At 38.5% G+C, this 24,961-nt stretch overlaps 1 protein-coding gene across 1 annotated transcript in view; it reads left to right on the top strand.

The window, feature by feature from the left end:
- Positions 1-274: 274 nt before the first annotated feature.
- Positions 275-24,961, top strand: part of MTPN (myotrophin) — a 33,473-nt gene continuing 8,786 nt past the window's right edge. Inside the window, exons 1-3 of the mRNA XM_068142162.1 lie at positions 275-622; positions 21,080-21,193; positions 22,196-22,279. Coding sequence (XP_067998263.1) covers positions 551-622; positions 21,080-21,193; positions 22,196-22,279 — 270 coding nt within the window. The 5' untranslated portion in view covers positions 275-550. The remainder of the gene's footprint in view (positions 623-21,079; positions 21,194-22,195; positions 22,280-24,961) is intronic.

Genomic DNA, 24,961 nt, shown 5'->3' with positions numbered 1-24,961 from the left:
CAGCGGGATGACGACACAGTCAGCGGAACCTGACGCAGCCCTCATCACCATGGCAACGCCCAGGGCGGGGCCGCGGGAACATGGAGCAGAGATGCTGCCTTCGCGATGCCTCCGCCGCGTCTCCACGATCACGGGGAACGCTGGCAATATGTGCATGCGCAAAGTGGCTCCGGCGGCAGTCTGCGGGAGGCGCATGCGCTGCGCGCCCCTTCTCCCGCGTGGGTGTCTCGGTGGGGTGGGCAGGGGATCGCGGGGGAGGGGAGCTGAATGGAAACCGGAAGCGGAAGCGCCGCGCGCGAGTAAACCGCTTTTCCCTCGATCCGGCGGATTCTCCCGTGTTTCCCTCTCCCGCGTGCCGGGCCGATCTCCAGCCGCAGTAACTGCTCCTGCCCCGCGCCGCGCCCCGCCCCGCCAACCGCCGGCAGGCAGCGAGCGAGCGGCCGCCAGCCGAGGGAGGGGCTCCCGCCCTCCGCGCCGCCGCCCTCGCTCCCTGGAGGTGCTGTTGGCCCCTCGCTTCCTCGTCCTCCCGCGTCTCTGCTAGGCGGCCGCGATGTCTGACAAGGAATTCATGTGGGCCCTCAAAAATGGAGACTTGGACGAGGTGAAGGACTATGTGGCCAAGGTAGGAGGCGGCGGCAAGATCCTGGGATGGGCGAAGCGGTGCTATGGTCTGAGGAGGGAGGATCGTGCACGGAGTCCTTTTTAGGGCCCTCCACTCGAGCGGTGAGGCAGGGAGTCGGCAGGAACTGCGGCCTGCTTGGGGACAGATTTTGAACTTAATGCGTGCTGAGGGTCCCGGAGGTAGGGCGAGCTTCCTCTCCCCCTCCTCGCGGCCCTTTCGGTGCCTGGGCTTCCTTCTTGTCTCATCCCCCCCAGCTCCCCTCCTGCCCCCGAGTCGACCCTCGGTCATGCTGGTAAAGTAGTTATGTGTCCGTACGTTAAACTTTCTGTACTGACTGCCACTATCTTGTTCCTGCTTAGCTGATCTTGTGTGCATATGCATATGTGTGGTCTCGGTTTGGTTATCTGTGCCTTACGGCTCATCCTTAATACGGTGATGCTAAGCTATTGGCTGTGTTGAGGCTTAATTCATTAACCTTCTGTGAAGTGTTTTGGTATCTAGTTAGGGTGACTGGGACAGGATCAGTAGACACCTGTGTAATGGGTGAAGAGTCTTTAGGTACACTGTAGTATTTGAAGGCAACATCTGTCCTCATTTGCCTTCAGTTGTCAATGAGGTTTGTGGGACAAGCACATACACATAAAGGCAAGATTCTGCTCTGGAGAATCCATCGTGTTCAGGAATATCGTCTTCTGTTACATCAGAGCAAAGGTTTACCTGCAATTTAGCTAAAATTACTTGGGCCTCTGAACAAATTAAGAGCTGTCTTTGGGAGCTTGATGCACGCTGACATACCTTGCTGTGATGACTGAAGTTCTTCCTATTCCAGTTGTCAACTCTGGTTGATAGTTACCCAGACTTGTAGTGCTCTTGGCAAAAAGGTATGTGTGCAAGTACTTCCAACTGCTTTAGTACAAAGTCCAACAGCTTAGCTTGAATAGTCTTCTGACAGTTTCAGCTAAGCTACTGGACTTTGCATCAAAGTGGCTGTGCACTCACATGCTCTGCTTTGTGAAGTGCTGGAGTTAATAACTGGAAATAATACAATTATCCCACTTCAGTTCTTCGTTAAATGTAATGTACCTGTGATTCTGTAATAAAGTTGGATGCTACATTTGTGTGTCTTTTCTTTCTTCTCAGCTTTGTGGGCCACTGGAGTGTTTCAGCAGCAGATTTGGATGCTTGCTTTTACAGGGCTTCCATATATATCTAGAAAGTTCACTGCACACTAGTGATTAGTGGATCTTTGTGTGTCTGTTAGAGGCAAAAAACTTTGGCAGTAACCATCTTAAGTCAGTTTATATCTACAAGATCACTGCCATACTAATTACAAACATTGGTGTTTTTTTTATAGAATAGAATTATAGAATTGCTAAGGGTTTTACTAGTAGAATTGTCAAGGATCATCTAGTTCCAGCCCCCCTGCCATGGGCAGGGACACCTCACACTAGATCAGGCTCTCAGAGCCACATCCAGCCTGGCCTTAAAAACCTCCAAGGATGGGGCTTTACCACGCCCCAGGCAACCTATTCCAGTGTCTCACCACCCTCATATATCCCCACTCTGCTTGAGTGACAGCATAACTCTTGTAGCAAATGAATTTATGTGATTGCTTTTCATCCACTTCAGTGCAAAGCTGAATATTTGGTTCCATCTGTTACTGAAAGAAGCTTGAGCCAGTCTGGTTCATGTTAAAGAGGCTGAAGGGCACCATCTCACTGTACTAAGTAAAAAAAATTAAAAGAGAGATACCATCTCTGATTACAGTAAAAGAAGCCTTATGTTTTGGAGCTGCATCTAATGTAGAAGGTATATAAGCTATGGGAATGTTCTGTATATTTGTGACCTAATCTTGTTATTTTTTTCCCTCACTTCCAAAGAGGGTTTCTATCATCATCCTTCAAGCATCCTACTTGTCAGTAGCACAAGTAGTCTCACATTTTCAGTCCATTACATATTCTTGACAGGTTGTGGGCTAGTAAACTCTTAGCCTGGTTTCCTGTGGAACTAAAACTTACGTAAGCAAGTTTTGAACTGAGCCTCTTCCTTCCTAACAGTTTAACTTTTTGGCTAATTTTTGCTAAGTTTTATAGGGGTGCAGATAGGTGATCATGGATTTTGTGAAACTAAATGAAGTAGAGGGTGGTACCTTCAGAGAGGAAAAAAAAGTAAAAGAATGAGCTTATATTTTACTGCACAACAGGAAATGTGAATTGAGGAGTGGCAAGAACATTCTATGAATCCTTAGAATGCAGGAGAAGCCTCATTTGAAACTTAACATTTTTTGTTCCTGAATTAATGAAAAATGTGAGGGGAAATTATAGTTTGATACTCAGAAAAATGTCTTTATCCATGCTGAATGTTCTCTTTGGATTGCCTTGCTTATCAGTTATGTGGCTTCTGCTCCCTGCTGCTTTCCCATTCTAAATATGATTTGATGTTCAGGAATTTTACTTACATAAACTTTGCAGGAGTAGAAATATCCTTTCCCTGTAATGTGGGAGGCACTCTTCTGTAGCTTGCAGTTTGCATTGTTGTATAATCATTTCTTTTCTGTCTTCCTGAAACTTTTGATTTCCAAGTTCTCATTTGTTTTGTGTCTTGTTCTAGTCTTATTTCCTCATTAGTTGACTGGAAACAATGGCGCTTTTAACTATAATCTTGCTGTCTTGCTGCCAATAAAGCATAAAGGGATTGACCTCTGATTTTGTTTCCTATCTGAATGTCAGGGCTTGAAATGCTAACTAGATGTCTCTGAGCGCTTTAAAAATAATAGTATAAATGGATGTCATCAATGAGACATTAATAAGCTGTGAAGGTTCTGTCTTTGGAATCATTAAAATGTCTTTATTCACTGATTTGGTTACTAGGTACCAAGGGGATGAAAGCTTAGTGGCTCTCAGATTCAATTCAAAGAGCATGTGAACTTGAAGCATAATGTGAAAACCTTTCTATGCAATGGCATGGTCTATCCCCTGTAAGTAGAGAAAGTTTCTGCTACTTCAGCAGTTCCTAGACCAAGAGAGAGTACAAAGGCAGGAGGAAGTCTTCATTTGCATTTTATGGATTTTTATGTGAAGAGATCTCACATTCTGTTAAAAATACTTCAGAAAGAATCTTTCACAGAAACAAGTCATTTTGAGGGGTGACAGTGAAATAGATAAATGCAAAATGAAGCTGCCGTGTTGCTTAGCAAAAGAGACCTTGGTGCTGCCAGTCTATGCTTTTGGAAGATGTTATTGGCATTTACTTGTTAAAAGTGTGAAAGATCATTTTTATCAGTTGAATATTCATATAAGACTACTTCTTTTTTTTTTTTTTTTTTTTTTTTTTAATGAGAAACAGCTTATTAATCTCTACATTTCTCAACTTGTAACTGTCAACTTTTTCTTTATGGTAAATGTTAATTTCTACTGAGTACTGTAGTTAGTGCATTATACTAGCAGTTAAGTATGGTGTCATCTATTTTTATAATGATTAAAAAAGTAGTTTTACTGCTAACTTTCGTCGGTATCTTCCTTCTGAATATAGCCAGCATATGTTGGCTCCAGAGATGTCTTTGCAGGAATTGAAGAGACTGAAGGAATGCTGCACTCTTCCCACATACATCCACTCAAATTTTTAAAATTCCTGAAGAAAGCTGAAGCTTTCATGGGAACAGATGAATCAGCTGTGCAGTTAAATGGATCAGGAGGACCCATGCGGATCTGAGAAATTTGCTTCCCTCAAGGGAGAGAGCAGAGGGTTAAAAAGTAGTAGAAGAGCAGGGTATATTAAGCCTGCAGATCCTCTTCATGTGAATGGTGCTTGCTCTTTTGCCTTTTCTTTATCTTTTTTCCCCAGTGGAGTGAGAAGCTGTACAGTTGTTTAAAACTACTTCTCTATCAACATCCACATGTTGAATTTCCACTGAGCAGCAAATTTCTCAGGCTAAGCATAACTTCAGTCACTAGGCACAAAATTACTGTAAAGATAAACTTGGATCTATAAGAAGGAAGTTACCATAAAGGTTTGTTCTAAAGTTAGTATCCTTTCCTATAGATTGAGAGTTCCTTACTTTATGATCTGATATAGTCCTCTGCATAGTTGCTTCCTAAACCATAATGCTGCTTACAGTTATGTTAGGTAAATCAGCTAGCATAATACTATAAGAAGGTAGGACAGTCAACCAAACTGAAATCATCAGATTTTTTGCTGCTGAGTAGATTGGGAGGCTGAAATGATGGTAGGCTTTGAAACTAATTTTTAGAAAGTGTGTATAGGTTATGCTTGCCTAGTAGGCACTTTCCCTGAGGAGTCGTGTTTTTGGGTGTGGGATTTTTTTTTGAGTTGGTTGTTGTGGTTTTTTTTCAATAACAGAACAAAGAAAACCAAATCCGTAGAGGACCTTTTATCACTCAACTGGAAAACAGCAGCTACTTCTGTGTTCTTCACAAAATTATGATACTACAGTCTTGCAGTTCTTTAGGGTATAAATGATGTTTGAATATGTCTTGACAAATGGGGAAAACTTGACTACTGTAAAACTAACTGGAGAGGCTAACCCAAAAACCTTGATTAGAAATACTGTGTTTGAAATAGAGGTAACGATCAAGGTCTAAGTGTAGTGAGAGAGAAAATAAATATCTGCAGGAACAATTATAAGAATGAGGAAGTAAACAGCATTTAGCTGTTGAGGGGTAATGTCTGTTCCTTTGAGTATCCATTGAAATGGCTTTTACTCCTTCAGGAGCAAACTAAACAGAAAACAAGCACTTAAATGGTTTTTATATATGGGTGGATTACTTGAGTTACAGATTAACCATGCCATGGTTACATTGAAATTCACCTTGTTTCACTATCTTGAATGCAGAAGTGCACTTCATTATTGTGGCTAAGTTGATATGTGTATTTCCTCTGGTATGCAAGCAGTTTTCCTCCTCTTAAGTGATAGGAAATCTGAAAGCCTGGCTGGGTTGCTGTGCAATGTATGTATATCTCAGTAGTTTGTCCAGGGAGCCTATCAGGGCTGGCACTGACCTGGGAGCTGCTGGCCTCTTGCATATCTCTGTATTGTATCTCCTTGGTGTTATTCCAGTACTTACTTTTTCTTTATCTGGAGATTCTAGATCTGATATTATTCTCTATTTGGTTTACTGCTTAAGTTCTGCTTAAACTTGGTGTTCAGTTTGCTTTTTTGTGAATTTGAACATGGTGACCTAAACCTTTCTTATGTGAAACAAGACACTTGCTTTTGCTGTTAGCAAGCTCCATATTAATAGTTAGTTACTCTTAACTACAGTGCCATGAATGTACTGTAAACATGTTCAAAAGAACACAGCATGACTGCTGTAATTTAGTAGTGGGAACAATGAGACGTGTGAGCTTGATGAAAATCACCTTTTTGGGATGGTTAATAAATTTCCCCAATTTGATCTGAAAGAGTCTTGAGGACGTGGAAAAGCATTGCTCACAAATGTTACTAGTTTGCGCATCTGTTCAAGCAGTATGTAAGAACAGCACAGAGTAACAAACTCGCCTGTAAACTTGGCATTGTGGTGGAACGTATGACTTACTGGCTGAATGAATGTCCCAGAATTCTCTAGTCTGTCATTTATGTGAAGGTACAGGCATAACTGATTCTGAAGTGTAACTAGAGTTCATAATAACCAATCGCCAATCTGAAACTGCTAAATATAGTAGCATCTTGCTGAGATGCTGACATTGGGCTTAAGTTTGTTTTGTTCATTCATCTGGCTTCTGTGCTCTGAAAATGTTGTTGGCTTTAAGAGATTGCCTAAGTATGTGACTCATGTTTGACTTCGTCAATAAAAGATCAAGTACTTCCTTATTTCCTTCTGTTTGGGCTATTCCTAGTATACTGACTTAGATTTCTGTGTCTGATTGGTGTTTGCTGCAAAAAGTAAAGAGTCATTAAAGTCTTACTGTAGTAAGATAATGAATATCTTTCTGTTGTTGTTGAAAGTTTTACTAATATATTACTTTTCTTAAATCAAAAACAGATTTAATCTCTGATACCCTCTTTTGTCCAAGTTTGTGGTGTGCCCAGTGTGCCCAGGTGGCCAAGAAGGCCAGTGGCATCCTGGCCTGCATTAGGAATAGTGTGGCTAGCAGGAGTAGGGAAGTCATTGTGCCCCTGTATTCTGCATTGGTTAGGCTGCACCTTGAGTTCTGTGTCCAGTTCTGGGCCCCTCAGTTTAAGAAGGACATCGAAACACTTGAATGTGTCCAGAGAAGGGCAACAAGGCTGGTGAGAGGCCTTGAACACAAGCCCTATGAGGAGAGGCTGAGGGAGCTGGGATTGTTTAGCCTGGAGAAGAGGAGGCTCAGGGGTGACCTCATTGCCCTCTACAACTACCTGAAGGGTGGTTGTAGCCAGGAAGGGGTTGGTCTCTTCTCCCAGGCAACCAGCACCAGAATAAGGGGACACAGTCTCAAGCTGCGCCAGGGGAGGTTTAGACTCGAGGTGAGGAGAAAGTTCTTCACCAAGCGAGTCATTCGTCATTGGAATGGGCTGCCCAGGGAGGTGGTGGAGTCACTGTCCCTGGAGGGGTTCAAGAGGAGATTGGACGTGGCACTTGGTGCCATGGTCCAGTCATGAGGTCTGTGTTGATAGGCTGGACTCGATGATCCTCGAGGTCCTTTCCAACCTTAGTTATACTGTGATACTGTGTTTCATGTATGTGTTACTAAGTATGACAATACACATTTAGGAGTAGGTCATGAATAACAAGCAGAGAATTCAGTGCAGTAAGGAAAATATTTACTTCTAGTACTGCATTTTTGATTCCCACCCTCCCTTATTTTAGCCTCAGTTTCCCCTCTGGCTGTCTATACTACATCTCTGATTTTCAAGCCTAGCTCTTGCCTTCCAATCCAGTTAGCCAATCTTTATTTCAATAGGAGAGCATACAGAAGATGCGTGAAACTTTTTAAAAGTCCAAGGGAACAGTTTTCTTGTGGCTTGTATTCTGTATCCATTTGGATTAATACATGTAAAGTTGTGCTAATTGTAAAGGTTATGGATTGGGTACTCTGGAATTTGTGAATCACGCAGACTACATAAGTGAAAACACCGACGGAGTGCATCTTGTAGCAGTGTCAAAATTTATTAATAAGGAATCTCCTGGACAGGTCACAACAGACAAAACAACCTCTGTATGCCTCTTCTGACTTAGCTGTTAAAATATCAGGACCTGAAAGTCAAATATTCTAATCAAGTTTAAATAGAACATGGTGGACTCAGAAATGCAGGATTATCAAGTCCACAAATTTTTGACACTGAATGGCAGATGTAGATGAAATGTCAGAATAGAAAATTTGGGAAAACTACACAAAGCCAGGGGATGTATAAAAGTGTACTGCTTAACTCGCATATTAATTTTGGGTTTTCAATATTCATCTCCAGAGGAGTGCTCTTAGCAGGCTTTTTATGGATTTACACTTGTTTGAGCTTCTGAACATGAGTCCAGACAAAAGCATGAACAAATTCAGTCCTTTGCACCTAATTTGCAAAGTTTTGAAGTTCCAACTTAAGTTTTTCACAATTTTTCTTTGCTCTCTAGCAAGAGCACCACCTTCAATGTTGTATTTAGCAGTCAATACAAATTGTAGAAAGAGGCAGTTGTTATTTGTGTAGACAAATCTCCTATTATTAGGACAAATGCATCAACTGGAATGAATAGGTGCCAATAACTGGCCACTCAGTTATACAACAATTGTTTATCTTACAACTTGCAGTTTCAGCAGTTTTGAACAATTAAATGTTTTTCTGCTTTAGCTCATTATGAAGAGGGTGAGTACAAATTAGCACAGCTCATATTGAAAAGTGCTTGAAATATTTATTAGATGCTGGATGTGTATTGACTCTTGTTACTGCAAATTGAAAGCCCCGTGTTGATTGTGAGCACCTATGGTAAATTCTGCAATCACATGCCAGAGGTGGAGTGGGAAACAATACTTTCCTTTAAATGTTTAAGGTATAAACTTTCTTACAAGTCTTTGCTTATATACATCACTGCCTTTCTCACTGGTTACAGGCCAAAAGGGAAATGGTGAAATCATTTTACTTAGCCTTCAGCTATGCTTTGAAAATCAAATAGAGTAATTGCATGCAGTGGCTAATAAGCTGAACAGACCAAACCATCACTGGAAAGGTATTCTGGAGATTTACTTGTCGTACTTCTAGCCAAAGTTCAAAGAATATTCTAATTTATATCTAATTATGGTGTCAGTTTATAAAACAGAAGTGTGTGCTCAAGAGTTTCTTATGAGCTAAGATCAAGACTTAATGTTGAATGACCCAGTACTTTCTTTACCCAAACTTCAGTAATTTATGAACTTGCTTTTTTAACACACTCGTGGTCTATAAATTAGTGATTAGCTTCTAGGAGGAAAGATGAGCTGGAAGGCCATTTGAGACAAAAGATAGAGCAGTCTATAGAACAGTTACCACCAGCATCTTTCTTCCAAACTGATGTGCTAATGATGCAAATACTGTAAGTCATTAAGACTTTCAGAAGATTTTCATGTTTTCTTCAAAAATGTTCCCAGTACTTGATTCAGATAAAGAAATTGGGAGGAAGAGGTTTCAAGTCCTTGTATAAAAAAGAAGAGTTCCTGTGAGGTGAGATATGCATTTGTATGTATGCCCTATGTAAAAAGTTTCTTAGGATCCTTTGTGTTCAAGTGAGGAATTTGGAAGAATATATTTTTTATTTTCCTTAGATTGCTGACTTCTCAGTAACTTTAAAATACAATGTTAACTCATTCTTGGCTCAAGGGATGGGTATTTAGCATCACAGTATCACAGGATGGCTTAAAAAACTTGAATTTGGCCTGTAATATAGTTTTATCTTTACTTAAATTATCTTTACTTTATCTTGGAGATAGTAACTCAACAGCAAACACATTTCATTTCAAACTATATTCCTTTAATTAGATAATAACACAAAATACATGTAGTTATTATTTAGTTAATTAGCAGACCTGCTGAAATTCCTGGTGAAATCTGGGTAAAATAGCTTAACTTTTGTAGGTGGATTATATGAATTCTGAAAGTGTAGTATCAATAATGGTAAGTTTAAAGGGAAGTATTATAGTGAAGCTGAATACTCCAAGTGTACAGAATTGGTATCCTATGGATGTTCATGTGTTTGGGGATTTTTAAGTATATGTTCCTTAGAAAGCAGTATTTGTTTTATAGATCTAAAAATAACTTTTCTGATTTTTTTTTAACTACCATATATTGTTGATTTTACATGATTACAGTCATCAACTGCTCAGCATGTCAACGAGAATCTGTGTTAAGGCAGAAGACTTTTAGAATTCATACTGCTTTTGATTTTTCATATTTTTTTATACACTGCTGTGTGAAGGAAATGTATACTCAATGTGCACAGGAAAATAATGCCTGCTAATCTTCTATGAAAAATTACTTAGAAGCTAAGCTTCATTGCTTGGGGTTGGACAGAATAGTTGATCTTGCCTTGGACATGTACTTTGTCCAGCAGCTCATCTGTATGATGCCAAGCCCCAGTTGTAACATTTACATTTGGTTTTGGTTTGTTTTTAAATGTAAGTGTAATTTTTGGAAGATAGACTCATCTGCCTGTTGATCCTCTCATATCTCATGACAGAGTGCAACCTTAACTTTTAGAACTCATATTTATTATTGCATGTGGGGTTTAATTTCTTTATCATTACTGCTTTTTAGATTATGCATAGAGGTCAAAATGTCAATCTTGCATCTATTGAAACTGAAACCCAGTAGCTGGCACCTACTGTTATCCTAGAGGGAAAACAGTCACTTCCTGTACACTCTTTGCACAACATGTAATGAGGATTTTAACACAGATGTTGATTTTGAAGTTCTTGCTGTACCTGAAAATGCTTTAATTCAGAGCTAGCAACTAAATGCAGATTTGATAGTATTGGCTTTTATTTGCTCAGCTTTTGGAGCAATGATCTAATGATGGAAATAGCCTGAATCCTATTACTAAACCTTTGAATTGCTTTGTCCGTGAACCTTACTATTTTACTCTAAACCAAACGTAGTGGCACCAAGGAAATGAAGCATGGTACAGTGTATTTTTGTCTTTTCAAACTTTCAAAATTCCATGACTAGATAATCTGATGTGTTAAGTGTGAGTCTGTGTGAAACTACATGAACAGGTGTTCTGTACATTTTTCTGTTTTGACAATGTCATCTCTTGTCAGTCTACTGACGGCATAATACTGAATTACTGAGACCTCATCTGATTTTTAGTTTATGTATGGTTGATGTCTGCTGTTTAGCAAATCATCTGGCACTCGTGTGGGCTGGAATATTTGCTGCCTCCTATACTCTGAGTATTATCCTAATTAGTTGGAAATGCAGCAGTGTTAAAGCATGGAGTTTGGCCAATAACTCCTGGAGGAAAAACCCTTTCAGGCCAGCTCAGTGGTGCTTGTGAAAATGGGCACTGTGCTGTATTCAGTGGGTACAGTATATAACACACTTTAGAGTGAACATTGGGTTTGTGTTGTTAAGGTGTACAACCATTAGATTCTTTAAAAAATAATGGTTAAATGGTTTTATTTTTGGCTGTTCCCCCTGTATCATGTCTGAGACAAGATATGATGCTAAAACTGAAGTATTTTAACTTTATTCTTTCTAAGTAGAGGTAGCTTATGAAGTACACCTGACTGTCTACTGTTTCAGGCCATGATCTAGAAAATGTAGCACACTAACATTCATCAAGTAAAGCAGTACTTTTTATAGAGAGTCTGTTCTTAGAGATGGTAATACCTTTGCCCGCAATAGCTTATTCTGTCAGAAGTAGTTTACTGCCATTGCTGAGCTGTTGCATAAGGAGTGGGTGCTTTTGGACAACTTTTACTGTAAAACTGCTCCCTTCATTCCTGTTTCATCACTTGCTAATGCAAATACTTCTTTCTACTACTTCTCATCCAAGTCTTAAATTAAGGATTGGACCGGTGGGGGTGGGGAGAGAACAACTGTTTTCTCTAATGCATATATTTGACATATCTGTGAAGCTGGGGTTGTAGCAAGTTTCTAGAAGCTGTAGCTAGGAAATGGAAGCTTCATTACTGTTCTACAGAACAACTAGTTTATCAGGTTTGTTTGTCTTTAAAAATGCTGATACAACTGAAGCACAGATGACTCAGTAGTTTTAATTTATTTAGCAGTTGTTTCTGGAATAGTATTCTTTTGACTAAGACAAAGGACTTCAGAACGGTGGATAAGCTAGGTACTTGTTTACTGCTTACAAATAAAGCCTGAAAAGTGTGCCTTTTAAATACCTTTTGTTGACTTAAGCCAAAATTAGAGGTGCTTATAAAAGCTTTTCAGAGTACTTTGAATACCATATTAAGACAAAATGCAGCAGCAAGTTCATTAATTTTCTTAACATCTGTAGGCCAAGTATTGGTGTTATCATTAGCAGCTGAGGACAGACTTGTGCTGTCATCAGAAAGGATACATCTTTTTGACAAGTTGGTTGAGTGTCTTTTGTTGGGAGTTTTATGCTTTTATAATATGGAAACACAGGTGGATGTGGCAAGCAAAACTAATAAAAAACATGAGATAAGGAGCCAGAACAGCAATTGCTCTTGCAGCCTATTCCACAGAGCTGGAGCTTTCTATATTGAGGAAGTTCTCTTCTCACCATGTTAACTTGATTTTGCTTCTTCATCATCATCTACAGGATTTTTGGGGGAGTTTTTTGCTATTTCTGTTTTCTTCAGTAAGGTATGATAAGAGGAATGTGTAAAGACATCTTGTCCCAAATATTCCCCAAAGTATAAAGGGTAGAAAGAAGATGGCTCAGAAAAAAAATCCTTCTTGCTCCGGGATAGGACATTTAGAAGATGGGGAAGAAAAAACCTGGCAGTGTTTGAAAGGAATTAGTAATAGTCTCTTACTGTGAACAAAAATATAATCAGAATGAAGTTTTAACTAATGGAGTTGCTCTTAATTGTTAAACAAAAACCAAAGAATGCGTAGATCTTCTGAAATTGTCTAAGTGGAAAGTAGTTATCCCATACAATAAATCTCATTTTTTTGCTTTTGTTCAGTTGTCCACAGACATCTGTGGTTCGCTCAGGCTGCAGTTGGAAAACTACTGGAATGGTTAGCATTTGCTGAGCCACTGAGCAACGGTAGCAGTAGTCTCTTTGTGACCGGCTGAATGTGATACTGTTATGTAAATTTAGCTAGGGGTTTGAAAATAAATAATTTTTCAAAACACAGAGGATTTAAATGAAAATTTGGATCCTGCACAAAATTTTTGCTGTTGCCATGGGAAACTGCCTACTTGCAGTTAAAATGAGTTGATTTCTCAGCTTTGACAGGAACTTACTGCTGGTTTTAAACTGAAGAAATCTGCTTCAAAATCATAAACAATTCAAAAGTTACAACACTTAATCTTCTTCCTTCCGTTTCTGCTCTTTGTACTTAACCCAGCCTTTGAGTTGTTAGTTACTTGTTCCACTCTTGCTCTTATGTTTAATATTGACCAAGGGCAACGGGGCAATTTTTCTTCCAAATCAGAAGATAGAGACAAGAAGACTTGAGACTCCAGAATTTTGCTGAGCAGCACATACAGAAAAATGTTTCTTTACTTTAGGCAACATTTTGCATTGCTTGAGTTTGGTTATTTTACAAAGCACCAAGTTGAGTGGAAATGTGGAATTGGTTATTTATTTTTTTTTTCATCTGCTCTGCCAAATTCTTACTTCTGCAATCTCTGAAGCATCATGTATCAACATGTGGCAACAGTTTGAGGTTCCTTCTTCTTACAGGAAAGTTTAAATAGTATTCTACACTGGCTTGAGTTATGAGCCACTTGAATTGTTCTTGTTTCTAATTCATAAAAATGGACAGGAATGTGGAAATAGCATGTTAGTCTAGGGTTATGATGGAATACACAGAGGCCTGCAAACATTATTTTCTTGTCTAAAGCTGTAGATTAGTGGCTCTTATATTGAGGTCTGTATTAAGACAGCCCATGTGAGGATAAGTCTACTGTTAACAATTTAAAGCTCTCAGGTTTAGTAATGGATGCAGATATTTAACCTCTCTGCTTTACCCAGCAGAAACTACTTCAGTCTGGTGCTCTGTTCCAGTTACCATAACAAAATGTCAAGAGAAAATGGTGTAACCAGCATTGAATATGAGATTAATTTATTGTCCCTGCTATGGAAAGGTGGCTTTGAGTAGTGTTAATTTTAACACTTGAAAGCTAGAAATAAGGGCTTTTAGGAAAAGCCATTAGGCCTGAACTACTGAATTCAGTTTAAGGGTGTTTCCATTAGTAGTCTTCAAGGTCCTGTTTAAAATGCTAGCATAGCTTTTTGTTGACCAAATCCGTTTATATCTTGAGAGAAATGTAAACTACTACTTCAAAATCAATACTGGTTTTTGAGACCCTGCAGCTATTCTATAGAGGGGAAGAGCTCAGCTGAGCTACACCTCTTCACAAAACTGGAACTTTGTGGGATTGTCCAGCTGAAAGCTTAAGGTGCTGACCAAGTGAATACTTTAGTGAGCTCTGTTGCTAAGAACTGATGTTTTATAATGCTGTCAGATTTCTTCAACACATTCCAGTATATGTAATTCTGTAAAATAAAACACTTACAAATCCAACTTTGAGTTAAGGTTAGCAGTATGTGAATCAGCTCTTTGGCAGTCACAAGGGTGAAAACTAGGGTAACAAAATGGAATACATACATATGGAGCCACTCCAGGGGCAGGCTAAGAAGGATGAAAGTGCTCTCCATCAGGTCATGTGAGGAAGCAGATTTCTCTGCATGTATGCCCAAGGAATGTTGCAGTAGTGAGAAAATTTTAGTAGTAATAAAACTGAAGTAGTAGCCCTTAACTTTTCAGTGGTAAACCTCAGCTTAGTTTTTTTTGTGCTGGCAAGAGTGAAAAATGAGAGCTTTTTCATGTTTGAACTCATAGCGTTCCATTTTAGTTTTTCTTGAATCTTTAAAGTGACTTGACAACCAGGGTATTTGAGGCTTCAGTTCTGTGATTCTGTGAGTCAGACTTACAAGCTTGTAAAATTAAACTATCCTTATATTTTTAGATTATTAGTCAGGTCTCAGGAAGCATGGTGTTTGAGTTTTCTGTCATTACTGCCAGTGTTTGTGACCCATGGATGGGTTATGTAAGAATGTCGTCTTAGGTTTTTATAGTTACAGCAAGTAGAATAATAGCAGAAGTTTTTCTTTTACCTACTATATACTTAAACTCACAATTATTTTAGAAATTGTGGAATGATTGACCTTGAAGAATAACAGTATGCAGTATGGGGGTTTTCAAGTTGTGTCTTCAGTATTACTTTTAAGGATTCCCAGTCATGTTTAGGTCTGAAGTGGACAGAGCTGACATGAGGGCAATAAACAATTGAAAAGTCTATGAACATACAGTTGAAATGAACGTAGGTTAGGCAGTGAACTTTGCCTTAAATCCTTAAAACAGAAACTTTTGAGAGTACTAGTAGAATGACAAAGATAGTTAAATGTATGTTGTTTCATTTTTGTTGTTTGTTTCTTTAAAGTCTTCCTTGAAATAGATGAATGTGGAAAAACTTCTACTGAAGGATGAAGGGATGTGAGCTGACTCAAACTTTGAGAAAAGGAAGAGGAAGATTAGCATGCAGTAGTTTGTTCATACCCCCACATTCCCATTGTGGAAGTGCGAGATTGTCTGCTGAACAGTTTGAATACATGGCTAGTAATATATAAGGTGGGGGGTTTTAAGGTGTAGTTTGTCCCAGCTTGCTCTCTCTTCACAAGACTAAGGAATAAATCGCTCTTCTTTGAAAAATGATTTCAAAGATCGGGTTCTCTCTGTTGCACTTTAAAACATAAAACTTACTCTTCCCGGCAAGTAGTTTGATATAAAACCCACAAATGAGTTAGATTGAAAGGAAAGATTTCATTCAGTATAGTTTCTATTATGGTAAAGTATGTCTTCAAATTGTACCTAACTGCATAAATTACAGTTTACTGGTATTTTCAGACTATATGTTTACATTTCAGTTACAAATCCATCATTGCTATTGGGTGTATCAAAGCTTACCTAGCTGTCTACTGGGATTTTTTTCTTTTTCTTAAACCCTGAAACACACCTCATGAAGTTGAACACTGAAATCAGATGCTACACTGAATTTCTAATCCACCTGCTTGCTTTCAAATGTTTGTTTTGACATAAAAACACACAGGGTTTTTTTGGGGGTTAGTGTTTTTATTTTGGGTTTTTTTCTGCTACACCATACTCATTAACGGGAAGAATATTGCTAGTGTTTCACAAAGGCATATTGCACATGTGATCCTTCTGATGTAAAGGCCATGCACAGTGTTGTGACAAGCAAAAAGGTACAATACCTTCATTTTCTTTTGTCTGCACATATTTGCCTATTGTTCCTACATCTGAGGAACATCAGTGCTCAAAACCTGAGACACTCTTCATTTCCAGAAGCTGAATTCTTCATATCTGTTGCCATAGGCCTTGTTGGAAGTACTTCTGATGAACTGACCCACTAAATCTCTGTTCAGTCATATACAACCACTACAAACAAAAGCCTGCAGAGAAGATGGTAACATATGAAGGGTTTGGAGGTAGTAGACTCAGTATGCAGTACAATGTTCCAAATATCTCATCTAAAGGACTTAAACTTTTCTTCATAGAAAGAGTATTTTGCCCACACTGACAACAAAGTTACTGCTATATTTAAAATGTCAGAGTTGCCTAATGCTCTATGAAAAAAAGCCATATTTTGTATATGAAGAGATGGATGTAATGCAACAGACTATAAAGTGAGTTCATCTTTTTCCAGACTAACAGCGACAGGAATTACCCAGTCATGTAGCTCCTGTAGGATATTTTCCCACACTCTAAGGATATCTGATTTTATGGAATCTGCTTTTCTTCATTGAAGGTGGGATGAAAGGAGTGCATGAAATGGAGAGATGAAGTTATTCCTATATGACAAGTACAGATGGGGTTATGAAGCTCTTTCTAAATCTGAAAGAGCATTTTAATGCCACCATTATTACAGATACTGTTCTAGTAATTTAGTTAGCCTACGCAATAAGACTTAATGAGGTCACAATTTTCAGTTTCTGTTCTTGAGTTAGATCTGCATGGTAAATCCTAGCTACTTATTTCTGGTGTGTTCAGGTGCCAAGTGGTGAATCAGATGAAGGAATAGATTTAGCTAGAAAGAAGAAATGATCAAGTTAATTTCTGATGCGGGTGTGGGAATCAAATAGGCTAGGAACAGTGATACTGTAACTGCTACAGAGGAGAAACTTGATGATAAACTGATGGGTGAGCTGTGACATTAATAGCATGAAAGCAGTATTCTAGGACAATACTCCTAGCAAATCACAGTGCCCAAGTGAACAGCTGGCTTAGATTTGGTTTCAGTTGGTGTGTCAATGCAGAGTAAGCCGTGACTGAAGTTCATGGATTATGCTGTAGGGATGCTAGAGTGGCACTTGATTATTTGGCTTTAAGTGTTGATGCTTTTGAAAGTGGGAAAGGATAGATCAAGGGAGGCATGGAAAGCAGTCTGTGTCATAAAGCCTACAGAAGAGGCAGAGGCCTGTTCAAGGACACTGTCAGTTTAGTGTAGTTAAGTCATCTCTCTGGAAAATAATGAGTTTTAGGACTTGCAATTTGTGATTAATTTTGTTCATTGAACATTTCCGATAAGCTGATGTCATAATGTGCATTAGGGACAAAGTCAGTGAAATCTAATTAATTCTTTTAACTAGGGCTGCAAAAAAATAAGGCATTAAATTTGTCATAACTCATTCAAGGCAATCATTGAAGCGCAGATCATTCCAGATTACTCTGGAACATCCAGCAGGTGTGACAGGAGGTCAGCTTAGCTGTCAGATACAAAAAGTAAGAGAATGGAATTGGGAGTGGATACCCAAGAATAATGTGGATGTTTTCCTAGGGTGTGCAGGGATGGAACTGAAAAAGCCAAAGCTTGACTGGAGTTGAACTAGAAAAAGACTGAGATACAGCCAGGGGTTTTGTGTAGGTATATTGTCTAGAGAAGGCAGAGCAAGGAAAATATGCAAGATAGAGGGCAGTGGTAGAGTTGAGTTCAAGAGTAATTAATTAAAAAGATCAGTTCTAACTAATTTCTTATAGATTGAGTTGCACCTGTACTGGAAGTAGGTGATAGTTCTGTTCAGAGGATGCTATAATGAACCTTGCTATTAGTTATTTTAAAAGCAGAGAAAGTTCTTGAAATATATAGAAGTGAGCTTCAAGGTTTTATTTTCCTGTTCTTCTCTGAAAAGTTGATAGCTAGATTTCAATTTAAGCTTATAGTTAAAGTCCTAATTGAATTTTCTGCTGTTATCCATGTGTGTGACTTTTCTAAGTAGGACATAAATCAGTATGCTATAAAAATCTTATTTCATGCTGTCTTGTTTAGTAATCAGAGATTTACAGAAAGACTTTTCTTTACCTATAATCAGATTTTAATAGAGGGGATTAAAGCAGATACCTGCTAAATGCTGGTTGTGATGTTTCATATGTTGAACCAGTTTTTAATTTTCTTGAATAGCTGGTGCCCTAGGTCTTTGATCTGCAAAGAAAAACATTACTGATGTGGTTAATGACAGGCTTAGCCTTAAAGGTTGTTAAAGAAGTGATCCTATCTTCTGCGAGGGCAATTTCTTTTCTGAGGTTTTGTATAACCATTTGCACAATTTGTGAATTTTTGTCCACTGTATAAAGTGAAAATAAATAACACTTCAGGAGAGGTGTAGCCTTTGAAGATGTGTTTTAGTTTGAAGTGGACATAGTTCTCTGATTCTGGCTTAATGGTCTCCTTCAAAGTACCCTCATAACTGTTAACCTTATTGTTGTGCTGTTAGACTCTAGAGGATGGCAGAAGTCCCATAAAACTGTCCAAGAGAGTTGCCCTGTCACTTTTTGTCCAATGTATATGAGATGTCCATCATGTGGCTGTAAAGGAAAAAGCCATGCTGCTCTTTGGCAGACCATGTGTGTTCTGTCCATATATGCTTATGTATGTTTTAAAGAAAACCTTTAGCAGTACCCTCTTAGTTTCAGCCTACCAAATTAGCGGTTACTTTGCTGTCTTAGACATCATTATTGAGAACTCGTTAAGATTGCTGGTTAAGATTGCTGATAACCAGGTTCATAACATTTGGTGTGATATCTTTGGCCAATATTGTTCAAAACCACAGTACTTGGTGGGGGGGGAGGGAAGAAAAAAGAAAAAACCCAACAACTTCACAGGGAGATAAATTTGAGTCTTTGCTTCCTGTATCTTTTTCTACCTCATCCTGTTACAGGGCTTGAGAGACCACTGTTATATTCCATTGCCATTAGTTTAGGAGAGAACAGAGGGGTCCCTGGTATATTCTTGAAAAAAGCAAACAAACAAAACCCCCTCAAAAAACCTAATCCTATAATGTAAGCCAATGAGCCAAACAATATTTATAAGCTTAAGGAAGGGAAAGCTTTGCTGGACTGTCCTTAAGATGTGATGATTCTGTATTTCCTACTTCTTTTAACGTGAACTTCATAGCTTTCCTGTGTGTTGTCCCAGGAGTTAGCTTATTTGTGCTTTTTCCTTATCCCCTTTCTTACCATGTCTTGACACACATCAGACATTACAGGATTTTTAGAGCCTCTTTTGGGGTAGTGATTGTGTGGCCTTTACATGATTTACTTCCTAAACATGTGTATCCCTATCCTCAAGTTTGCAAACATCATGTGCTGTTTCAATGTTAGCTGTTTTATAATTGATGGCAAGTTGCAAGGTGCAAGTAAGAATATGAGTAGAGCTTAACTGTATAGATAATTAAGTATATGCTGTTTCCTTCTACTTTTAAGACCAATCTGTCTATTTGCTGCTAGAGCAGTCATTAACTTACCCCCACCATTGTTTTGTGTTGTGCTGAAATTCAGCAAAAAAAGAAGTTACTTCACAAGACTACCTGAAAGAACCTTACTGGTTAACAAAGAGTTAGTCTTTCAGTTAGTCACACTGGAATTGTAAACTGTTCTACAGTGTTGATAGTCCACATAGCTAAAGCTGTGCTAGACTTTGTTTAGAAGTACAATTTGCTGCCATTCATAGATAAAAGTAAAACAATCTTCCCTGAAGTCCACATGCTTCAGAAACCACAGCTGTAGTTCATGGTCAGTAGCAGGACTTATAGAGTTTTTTTAATTGTGCTGCTTGCTGCTACTTCATGCTGTTTCAAAGACAGAACAGAACCTTCAATACCTTGAGAACCGAGTCCTGACCTGTGAGACCACAGAATGCACAGTGGCTTAGTTTAACACTGTAGTGTTGCTTTGACTTTGGGCAATGTGCTGTGAAGAATTGAACACCTTGTTGATAGGAGAGAATTCTGAGGCTGCCTTGTTATTTGGCTGGTAGTATAAAACTGATAATGCAGAACATCAAATGCAGAATGAAACTTCCTTGTGACAATTTTGTCTTCCATTCTTAGATGGGATGTAATGTCTAGAAGACATATGTCAAGCCTTCTTCTATTCCGTGAACTTTCCAGAGGTTCTTGGCAGGGGTGAGGGAACTGCAGAGGAGTATAAATTGATGCTACAGCTGAAATGCTTTTGACTGTTTTTCTATGGAGATGCAGGGCTGGAAATATGATGCTAAATTTAACTATTGCCTAAAATACTAGTACTTGCACATACAAACAAGACCTAGCTTACCACATAACTTGTCAGTGTTTGGTTTCCAGTAACTTTATGTCATTACTGAGGTGCAGCAAATCAGTTTATCCTTAATGACACAACCCAAGGTGAAGAAACAAAGCTGATTAGGCACTCACTAAATTAAATTTTGTTTACGCCTTAAGAGTTGTCTCAATCCACTAGTACGAGTGGCATTAAAATACTGTGTCCTGATTTGATTGACTGTCTTCAGACTTTTTTGTGTCATGTGGCATTGGCAGATGCCAATTTCGTAATTGGATAGTAGTTATGATGCTGATGCATTTCTATGCATCTGGCTTCTCAGTCTGCAAAACTTCAATATCTGTGGAAGCCAGTAAAATGACTTATCTGGATAGCTAGGGTCTCAGTTGAGGGGAAGGAGAAGCAAAATAAGCCACTGTAAGCATTTTTTCACAAGCTCTAATGACTTTTTTTTCCCACCATTTGAGTTACTAGTGCACTAGCGCCAGTTGCTACACTTGAGATGCTGTGTGGAATGAAAGACCAAGGTTGTCTTGCAGCCTTGAATGCATAGATGAGGGGAAGGAAATCACGGAAAGTAATTTTCATTTTTCTTGGGCAACAACTTCAATGTGTGAACGGACAGTCTGCAGTGTATTCGAGGGTGTTGGATTTGTTTTAAGCTCTTCTTGGTGTGTTAGCTCTAAAATTTTTCTTAGTATATTATTTTTATGTTGAAGGGTGAAGATGTCAACCGGACACTTGAAGGTGGGAGGAAGCCTCTTCACTATGCAGCAGACTGTGGACAGCTTGAGATTCTGGAATTTCTGCTATTGAAAGGAGCGGATATTAACGTATGTACAACAATTGGCAAGAAGATGTTAGGGCATTACGGTCATCTTCCACTCCTTCCCACACGCTTAAGTGATAGTTTGAAATGGCTAAATAGCTACTGAAATATGCAGATCAATTTGTTGCATGCATTTAAAAATGTTTGAGAGTCGGTCTTCTAGAGGTTAGAAGCTTAAAATCAGATTTCATGCTTTTACTCTTTTTGGACATGCTAGGAAGAGTTGCTTATAGCTATAAAAGATGTAAATTTCCCATGACTATCACTAAAAAAATAAGTTCAGTAACTGTATCTAAATAAAGTTTGCATGAAATACATATTGTTACTTGTACAAACCCAGTCACTTTCCTATAGCTTGACTTTCATCACTCTTTGTTGTGAAAAAATTTGGCTGGGCTCTAGTAGTACTTTGAAACAGTATAGCATTTGTAAGTACTTTAACCTTTCATGCTAAATGCTGTGCATTAGAGAACTTGCCTGAAAGGGTAATGTACAAGACATCTTAACCTTAGTCCTTAAAAAAAAGTGGCTTGAATGTTTTCCCTGAAATCCCTTGAATTTTTTTCCTTGGTGTCTGGCAAGAGTCTCCTGACTGGAAGGGAGAAAACAACCTTTCAGTCGCTACATTTCTTATTCTCCTTTTTTGAGAGAGGGCAAGACAGTCCAAACAGTATCTCAGCTATAAGTAATTTCTGAAGCCAGGCTGTCTGGCAGAATTTGGAGTAGTGATTTTTAAACTGGACAAAATTTGCCAGGTAAACCCCCACAATTTCTACAGTTGTCCTAAAATAGTAGATAGACTTTGGGATACCTAAAAGTCTTATGCAAGAAAAATCTTGCAGTTATGTGATTGGTTTTTAAACAATGACTTTCCCTTTTAGAAGAGAGTAAAAAATTCTGAAGGAATGCATTGCTGGATAATACTCTTTAATCCTTACAAAAGTTAAGTGAAGTCTTTTAAAGCTGTGTGAACTTGTGCATCGGTTAACTGTGTCTCAATTTACAGGCTCCAGACAAACATAATATCACACCACTCCTATCAGCAGTCTATGAGGGCCATGTTTCCTGTGTGAAATTGCTTCTGTCAAAGGTGAGATACAAATGTTTGGAGTAAGTTATCCATTAGCAAAGTGTATATTACAATTTTTATTTTCAATCAGGTGATGCTCCAGATAAGTTCAAAACATCAAACAAATGTTTATGTTGCCAGATCAGAGAGGATACTCTGATTACGGAGCAGGGAGAGTTCCAGGACTCTTGCAAACAATAGTGACCCCTAACAGTCATGTGAGTTCTAGCGAGAGAGCAGTTAACAGCAAATCAGGCGAAGAAAAAAAAGCATTCCTTCAGCAGACAGGGAGGAGTGGGATTTAGCTTTGGCAGCTGCTTAAGTGTTTCATGTGATGGAATCTCCACTGTGAAGTGGCTCAGGGGTGTGGTTTTCCTCTGCTTTTGCCAGATGACTAAAAATTCATCTGGTTTGACAGAGTGAAGGAAGAATAGGAAGACAAGCCCTCTCTGTGGTAGAGCTAGTCAATATTTTTTTCTGTTTCTGTTCTCCCTTTGATTCACATTGCAAAGGTGATCCATTTGACAAAGCAGTAGTTAATTCATGCAACATTTTATTGCCATTTGTATGAATTCCTTGCTACATCTCACTTTGAGAAGAGGTGGTTAACAGTACATTTTCAGTATATGAACCCACTTAAGTCATTCAGCTAGAAGATTTCATACTGTGTGATGTTTTCATAGGTCACTTCTGAGGTAGTCTTCCTTTACTTCCTTAATGTTGCATGAATTTCACTTTTCTTCACTTGTCCTATCCTGTCTAATGTTATATCATTCTGTGAAGAAATGCTGTGAGTGTTAATTTAGGATTCATAATGGTGCATCCAACTTGCTTAAATTTTGTTGTGAGGACTGATCCTTCATTTAGGATCATTATATGTACGTTACAAAAAAGGTATCCTTTATACCACATTGTATTTCTTTCTGTTTTGAAGTGTTTTACAATCTAAGTAAGTTTCTCAAATAATATATAAGATGCCTGAAAACTTAAGTTCACGCATGAACTGTCTGGCCACCAGTAGGGGTTATGTATTCATTGTAGCCCCTGTCAGTAAGGGCATTAATGACCTTCCTGAACCACATATTTTTCACACAGCTTGTGAGAATATGTTGATCTCTGTACTTGGTACAATTTGAATGACAGTCATAAAGACAAGGCAGTCTTACAAAGTGCAAAATGTTATGAGAATATGAACTTGGGCTAGGAGATGAGGTTAGAAAAATGTTACTACAGCTGGACAGTTTGGGAAAGCTTGTATTTTCTGGTTTCTTTGTGCAGAGCTGAATGTATGAAAGCTGCTTGTTTCTGTTCATGAGGGCTAGCTGATGAACTGCAGCTTTGTTCATCAGCTCACTCTGAGGCAGATCCTATAGGCTGTTCTTTCTCTTCTATCTTATGACCTTTGTTTGAACATTCATTGTTCCACCTTGTAGAATAATAGCAGAATGGGGGACGTCAGGTCAGGCAGTTCAGCTCTTATTTTGAGTTCTAAGAATTGACAATTGTTCGACAGCTTTATGTTTTTCCTGGTTATTTTTGGAGTGGGATTTATTTTAATTTTATTCTAAATGAAGGGCAAATATTGAATGTAAATAGTGGAACTGCAAATGCAAATAATGGACCAGTGTATTTAAGATATTCTTCAAAGCTGTTCTTCATTGGTTTTGTAAATACAACTCTTCTCACTGCTAGAAAGCTTTATTATTTTACACGTACCTACTTTCAGCTGCCTTCATTTACTCTGTTACTTGATACCTTGCATACATGGCCTCTGTCACAGAGTATCCCTTCAGCTGTCAATAACCTCCTTTAACATATTTCCACAAGTTCTGAGAACTGATGAATACAGTAGTGTATCTCTCCTTAGTCCACGTACCACAAATACAAAACAGGTATCAGTTTTATCAAGGTAAAATTATGTAAGGAATAAGAGATTTTTCATCTTCTAGGAATTGATTTAATATAAATAAATCTTGTGTTACATGCAGCTGTTGATTTGGAAATGGAATTGTTAGCTTATAACATTCTGTGCTGCCTTCTAAAGTATATGAACTGTGGGGGTGTTCATAAACTTTTCGTGTGAGACTCCCGAGTTGCTGAGATGAGGAGGAGTGTTTCAAAAAACGTTTCAGATGTTAATGAGACATAAAATGCAAAAAAAAAAATACCTTAGTAGAAGTACCAAATATGAAAAAGAAGTTAGCTTAGTCAAGGTGACCTCTTAGGATTTTTTTAAACTTCCTGTTACTGTGGAAGATTTGTTCACGGGAAGGAAGTAAGCTGGTTCCTTCTTAATGTAGTGTAACTGCAGAGTGTTGTTTAAACAATCTTTCACTGAAAGCAGTAAAAACATTAAAAGTATTTGGGCATAATTCACTTTCTGAGGATAATAAATAGTTATAAATAAGAGACACCTAATCAAGATTGTATGCTCTTAAACTGACTAGAATGATGAGAGTGGCTACTTGATCTTAAAGTGATGTAGTTGTTGATACTGGTGATCACACAGTTGTGTAGTGATGCACAGCAAGGCTTCTTCTAAGCCTGTGTGAGAAACAGTTTACACTCAAAAGAGCTTAACCTGAAAAATCTGGAGGACCTATACTGGCTTTTAGCAGTTCAGTCTCTACAAAAGCTTATAATGTACATGTCACGTTGCTAGACTTTTTTGTAGATGATACTAATAGTTGAACCCATTACACC

Source organism: Melanerpes formicivorus, unplaced genomic scaffold (assembly GCF_026170545.1).
Source record: "Melanerpes formicivorus ecotype bairdi unplaced genomic scaffold, bMelFor1.0.p_v2 SCAF_8, whole genome shotgun sequence".
Taxonomy (NCBI): domain Eukaryota; kingdom Metazoa; phylum Chordata; class Aves; order Piciformes; family Picidae; genus Melanerpes; species Melanerpes formicivorus.
This window is presented reverse-complemented; position numbering and strand designations above follow the sequence as displayed.